The 7,325-nt window shown below is 37.0% G+C and overlaps 1 protein-coding gene across 1 annotated transcript; it reads right to left on the bottom strand.

Moving 5' to 3' along the window:
• Nucleotides 1-682: 682 nt before the first annotated feature.
• Nucleotides 683-2,016, bottom strand: LOC108372051 (glycine-rich cell wall structural protein-like). Its single transcript, XM_017627690.1, has 2 exons — nucleotides 2,011-2,016; nucleotides 683-1,945 (listed from the first exon to the last, which is right to left on the bottom strand). The coding sequence occupies exons 1-2, from the start codon at nucleotides 2,014-2,016 to the stop codon at nucleotides 683-685; spliced, it is 1,269 nt and encodes a 422-aa protein (XP_017483179.1).
• Between the last annotated feature and the right edge of the window lie 5,309 nt (nucleotides 2,017-7,325).

The raw sequence follows: 7,325 nt of genomic DNA, 5'->3' as shown, positions 1-7,325 counted from the left end.
TTGCACAGAAATAAAAAGAGTGCGAAAATACCTTTCTACTGGGACCCCACAAGTCTAGATCAGAATAGTTTTGCCCCAGTTATTCAAGTTTTTGGTAAATCAATCTTTGAAAAAGGTAAAAAAAAACAGCATCAAAAATCTCATTATTACGACTCCGTTGAAGAGATTTTTAAATTTTTTTGTGTAGCTTAATCTGTTTTGTCATCCGAGGCGATTTTTTTCATAAAGGTCTTGAAGAAACTATTTTTATTCATAAAAAACTCCATTTTTGAGGTATTTTCAAATTGGTGCAGCTTACGTAAATCTTAATATTTTTCCGAAATATTTTGGTGGACGTCTGTCTTCAAATAAAATAAATTTTGTAATCTCGGCGGAAAAATCTCAACTTTTTTTGGTGATGCAGTCTAATGTACATATAATTACATACATGGCTCTACTTGAAGTTGTGGATCAGTACTTGACATTTGTAAGTATCCACTTAGCGAAGAAATGAACTATACAAATTTTTGAAATTTTTTTAATTTTATTTAAATTTTATCTCTATAAAATAAAAGTGAACATACATATTTACAACGAAGAAACTAAACGTAGTAAGGTACTAAATATATAAATACAAACAAAAGTAAATTACTAAGCCTAAATATTTAAGATTAATAGTTCTTAGTGAAGGCACCAAAAGTGCTCATTGCACCGCAGGTGGCAAGTAGCTATTTGCGGGGGCTCCGTACTCGTTCACTGGAGGCAAATGGCCATCGCCGCCTGGAGATGGGGGCACATACTCGTTCACTTGCGGCAGGTGACCACCCCCGCCGGGTGCCGGAGGTACGTATTGGTTCACTGAACCAGAACTAAAGTGGCCGCCCGTATTATCTGCACCGCCCGCGTTCCCATGGCCTCCGCTCAACTCTCCGATAACATTCAGCGTTTGGAACGTGTCGCCACCGTGGCCATGGCCACCTCCATGGCTGCCACCAGCCCCAAACCCGCCATTGGAATAACCAGATGCGACACCTCCTTGCTCGTGAATGACTTTGATTGTTTTCACTACACCGCCTGCACCATTAGCGCCGTGACTGATTCCGGTACTACCGACTGAACCGCCCTGTTCGTGAATGACTTTGATCGTGGCCACCTCTCCGCCTCCTATTGCATCTCCGGCACCACCGCTGTAACTATAACCGCCGCCAACATTTCCGAATCCTCCAGCTGGACCGACCTGCTCATGAATAACTTTAATAACGCCACCACTGGCACCGCCGCCATAATTGCCACCTCCTACATGGCCATGGTCTACACCGCCCGACCCATGCCCGTAACCTCCAATGGCATTGTCTTGCTCGTGAATAACTTTAATGGTTCTCACCTCACCGCCACCAATGGAACCACCACCGATTTGGCCAATATTTCCACCATGCCCTCCAATTCCACCGCTGCCGTAGCTGTAGCCTCCATTGTTAGCGTAACCACTAGAGAAACCGCTGCTGCTACCTTGTTCGTGTATAACCTTAATCGTATTCACATCGCCGCCTCCAATGGCTCCTCCGCCAATAGCGCCCCCATGTCCGCCGCCGTGACCATATCCACTGCCTCCCTGCTCGTGTATAACTTTGATTGTTTGTACTTCACCACCACCTTGGCCGCCGCCGCCGTGACCACTAAAACCGCCATGATAACCATGGCCGCCGTGGCCACCGTGGCCACCGTGACTGCCATGACCTCCGTGGCTACCGTGTCCTTCATGACTTCCACCTCCTTCCTGAATGATATGAACCGTTTTCACTTCAACGTGGCCCCCCGGACCACCATATCCGCCGTGTCCGCCATGACCATGGCCGCCATGACCACCGTGCCCGCCACTGTATCCACCACCAACGCCTCCTGAACTACCACCTAGAAAGCCCGCCGAACTCAATCCCACCAAAAGGGCCAACACACAAACAAAGACCTGTTGGCGACGAAATTGGTCAATAGCTGTAATATTTTTAATAGTTAAGAGTTTCTGAAATTTACCTTCATTTCGTATTTTCTTTAAGAGCGGGATAGTTGAAAACACAGAGATGAGGATGAGTTGTTTCTCAGAAAACGAAAAGTTGAAGTGAAGCAGACAGAGTCGAGAGCCAAGCATTTATACGAAAACAAAAGACTCAACCTACGAACTTGTGGAGCAGAATCGGAGCCTCTCGTTGTTGTATTAGCAGCATGCACTTTGGACTGTTGTTGTTGTTGTTATGTATTTACAGTATACCCACTGATAAAGAAAACAACGAGACATTTACTAAGCATTACTAAATTACATCGACAGGTTACCAACGGAAGAGCCACAATGAAGGCAAAAATCCATACAAAAACAACAAAAGCAATAAGATTAAGACAACAATCTACTGTATATAGTTACCTAACATCAAATCTGGAAAAATGTGTCCGGAATGTATTCAAAGCTTTTATGTCGTTTGAATACAAGTTTTTGGATTTGTAACAGTGTTACCGCATCACATACAAGCTTAATGAATAATCAAAGCAAAATCGACTATCCGAATAGGCTGATTGTGTTAGCAACACCAATAGGGTTGACTCCCAATTCCACTCCGTGAGGGACGATCGACGTTTTTAACGCTTATCGCCCCTTGAATTTCAATCATTTCTGGCAACATTAAATTGGATATTCCCCGCCTCAGTTGCTGAGGTATTAGTTGCGTTTTTTTACACACTGTTAAGTAAAAGCTAGTAAAAATTTTACTGGTTGACGTTTTCGTAAGTGAAAATGACAGCTGCGCTTTAAAGTTTTACTGGATTTTTGCTGTATAAATTTTTACTAATAACTATTTTCCTGAATAAAAATTGGCAAAATAAACCTATTTACGCATGTAATAATAAGATGGGAAATATGTATGTAATAAGAAATTGGAAAACAACAAGTTACTGGTCGTGCGTTGTCGTAATTTCTTGCATGCTTCTCTCTTGGTTACTGGAAAGTTGCTGGAGTGTTTTTTTTTCAGAGAATATGAAAACAGAGTTCTTCAAACGTAATACCGACCAAGTCATTTTACATAGCAAAGTTCAATGAAGATTTGGATTTGATTTTTGGAAAGATGTGATTAAGTAAAAGTGAATGAACGACCCTAATCTAAACAACAAATACAGATCGTTGACATGCCCACGTTCCATACACACATACATTTGTATGTTTGTACACGTTTGCAACACATATAGTGCTTATCATAACTTTACGAAACTCACATATTAACTAGATTCGACCATTTATCTTAATATTTTTAAATTGAAATTATTTGTTTATAAAAATATAGTACATTGTGTAACAAAAACCACATAAATCCAATTTTCATCTTTGTGGAATATTAAAAAAAAAATCAGAAAACTTTCGTAAAATTTCGAGCTTTTTAATGCGATTTTAAATACTTTTGGAATGCAGTTTCGTGGGTCATTCAATTTTTGTGTACTAAGGCGAAACTTTGGACCAGGTGGGACTTGCCGTTGATTTTGGCGATTTTTTTCTACGATTTTTTATATGGAGAAAATGAGCAACACCTTCAACAAACAAAAAATAGTTCCCAAAAATCAACGGTAAGTCCCAGCTACTTTAAACTTGCACTTTATTGTACAAGAATTGAATGGCCTACAAAACTGCATACCAGAAATATTTAAAATCGAATAAAAAAGCTCGAGATCTTTACGAAAGTTTTCTGATTTTTTTTTATGTTCCACAAAGTTTAAAACTTGGATTTATGTGGTTGTTGTTACACAATGTACTATATTTTTATAAACGCCGTTGAATAAGAAGAAGAAGAAAACTGCATACTCAAAATAGTTGTAAAAGATCGATTTAAAAAGTTTGAAATTTTTACGAAAGTTTTTTGTTTTTATTTAATGTTGCACAATAAACAAAATACATATCGCGCATTTGATGCAGGAGTGTCATAATCCAAAAAATCAGAAGCACGAGAAAAACAGCTTTAAAGTTCTGAGTTCACATACGCTCACATACTTAGTATAAATGAATAAATATTTTGTCCTAGTGAGCTGCAGGTAATCGATGCAGCTATAACATTTTTACACAATTTCATTTCTGAATGAAATTATTATTTTTTAAGTAAATGTCAGAGAATAATATGGATTCCGACATCCAGAACTGTTTGACATTAAAAAAAGATCTGGATGGATCGCCCCATATTTATTGCTTAAAGAAAAATTACTAGAAAGGCAAACCACTTTTCAAGCCATCGAAATAATGAATAATATTTCTTCAGAACTGTATACTAAGCTTACAATTACAAGCTCTTTTAAATAGTGGCCATTGCAAAGTTTCAAATAAAAGGCTGGGGTCGTTGGATCGAATCCCACTGAAAGAAGTCTGATGAGAAAATGTGGTGATTTCTGAAATAGCTATCACTTCTACCATTTTTTTTTTAATTATTGTTGATTTTCCACAATAGTTTTTCATTAAACACGGCCTCAAGCTCAATAAAAACTGTAGAATAAAAGGTTTGATGTTGAAAGAAACTTTAGAAATTGTGAAAGAGCAGTTCCAAATTTTGAACACAGACATGGGTATGCACATATATTCAAAAAACAAAACTTTAAATATTTACTAGCTCAAAACTGGGGGTGAAGATCAATCGAGATTTATTTAAAGTTTGTCCAACTACATCTACGGATGTGGAGATAAGTTTCGAATTATTCGATAAATTTAAATTACCAAAGAAGTAAATTTTTTATTGATAATTTGAAAAAGGTAATTTTAAGCTTACTATGTAGCTCTCAAGTAAAATCTGATGAAATATTGTTCATTATTATTTTTGTTGCTTGAAAAGGTAATGGATGTATAATCACCTAGCAGCCTCATCGAGAAAAACCAGATGCTTACACTTTTGATACATATCTTTGCAAATAGTTCAATATTAGTTGTAAAATCACCTAACTGTGGGCAATTAACTATTTCAGCATGAAAAGTCGTCTGTCAAAGAAACATACTGACTTTGCATTGCTTTAAGCCAAACGCATTTTAAAGTAGTTGAAATCAAATGCAGAGTCGGATAATTGACTGATGCCTGGGACATTGCCATGTTAAAGTCAACAGTTCGTTCCAAGGAAGAAAGTCAGATCTTCAACTAGTTGTGGTGGTGAAAAAACTAGTTGGACATCGATATTTACATAAACTAGTGTCTTTCCATACTGGGTTAATACTTACATACTATGTAGCTTTTGCAGCTTCATCGTCCAGTTGCTGCTTACATTCAAATGCTCGTGCTCTCATTGCTAGTCGCTCCATATACATATGTACGTTTGTATGTACATTAGAGTGGTCCAAAATAATAAAGTCGGAATCGTAAAACTGTGGTTCTCTTCAGGAGACTTCAAATATTAATATCCAATTGTTTATTTAACCATTTTTTATGATTAAAGGTTTTTTATTGCCTCCCCCCCCCCCCATAGCATTTTCTAGGACCTATTAAATATAGTTACCATGAAAAAATGGTTAAAGGAACAATTGGGTATTATTACTGGGAATCTCCTGAAGATAAGCAAAGTTTTCCCATCGAAAAATATTGATTTGCAAGAATTCTACACTATTTTTACGAAAAGTTGTTTTTTCCCCATATAAAATACATTGAAAACTGTGAGCGCTTTGAGCACTCCCTAAATTTTTTTTTTATTTCAAAATAAAAAAATAGGGGTATATTTTTTGTCGGTATAGAATAATCCTAGAAGGTGGCGGCATTAAAAATACGACCTTATTTTTTTTTTTCACATACATTTTTGGACCACTTTAATGTACATATGCACATACATAAGCATTTGCTTAGATTTGGTAATGAATACATATCAATATGAAGAGGTGGTCTGTGTTGAAAGCAATATTAACATATCGTCACCTGAAATGCAACAAGTAATTTTTAAGCAAAAAAAAAAAAGAAAACTAAGAAGGCGTACCTCGGGCTATTATCGTTTCGAAGCATTTTAAGCTGTGTCTCAATTACTTTTTAATGTCAGTTAAGCTTCTCTGGCTTTTAAGGCCTCATATTAAGCTGTTGTGAAATTTGTGGAAATCTCATCTCCTATTAATGTGACTAACTTTTTTAAGTAGGGTGATCAAAACGTGACGTTAATGGGTCGATTACGGATAGCAACGCAATCACGGTTCGGTTGCCCAGCTGGCAACGCAACTGGGAAAAATTTTTGTATTACGAATGGCAACTATCGTCAGTTGTTGTACAGTTATCGATAATCGAAATTTGACAGTTCGAAAACCGGCAAGCTGTGCTAGTAAAATGAAATTATTAAAATAAAGAGTTTTAAATAAAAGTCAGCAATAATGCTAACTTCAGTTCAATTGTTTTTTTAAGAGGGGGAGAAGTGCACGGCCTCAATCAATCAGGCGACATTTAAAGGATAATTCCAACCTTCTAAGAGCTACCGCCCGCACTGTAAGCAAAAGTTAATGCTTGCAAGGTTTATCTTTTATCCGAAACTTCAATACCACTGCTCCTAAAAGCTTGCGCACCTCTTCGATTTTTCTCAGAAGGAAGTCCCTCTCCAACCACTTCAATTTACGGAATTTGGTATGTCGGTAGTTTTAAAAGAGGTGCTTCAGTTGCTAGAGGAAAAAATTTGCAATCAGTTCACTTTTGATTCACCAAAAGCACGTTCATCACGAGAACTGAAATTTCAAATTGTTGCAAAATGTTAATATCGCTTAAACTATTTTACATTCTTTTTAATTTTAGCTGCTAAATAGGCTCCAACACCCTTTATAGCATTCACAAAAATGTAGTTGCCTGAATACACACTTTGTGGCAACTGCAGTTGTCAGTTTAGAATGGTCAGTTGCCATCTGTAATATCGTTTCGGCAACTAGCAACGCAACTGAAGTTCGGTTGCTATCGATAATCAACCGATAAATTACCTACATACATAAGATATGTACATAAGTAAGTACTTGGGCATGCTCGCGCCTACATTAGGGAACGAACATTTATTTTAACGCCGGCTTACATACATAGTTACATAGTTATGTATGTATGTATCTAATGGACGGTACCCACTTACAAGCACACAAAAAAAGTTCGCCGTACACCAGTGAGTGTAAAGTTTTTTGCAATTCAATTACGAAAAAAAAAATAATTTTTTTTTGCCGAACCTAGGGCCCCCATTTATACAGTGACACTTACATCCGACAACAAAAATTTTTTTTTTAATAGTTCTACTTAAATAACAAAATAATTCCTTATGAAAGGTTTAATGATTTTAGTGAGCTTTAATTTAGTTATATTATGGCTATAAGAACCGAGACCACCCGTGGAATTCTG

The sequence above is a fragment of the Rhagoletis zephyria genome, unplaced genomic scaffold (genome assembly GCF_001687245.7).
Source record: "Rhagoletis zephyria isolate East Lansing unplaced genomic scaffold, Rhagoletis_zephyria_1.1 Rzeph_scaffold_05396, whole genome shotgun sequence".
Lineage (NCBI taxonomy): Eukaryota > Metazoa > Arthropoda > Insecta > Diptera > Tephritidae > Rhagoletis > Rhagoletis zephyria.
This window is presented reverse-complemented; position numbering and strand designations above follow the sequence as displayed.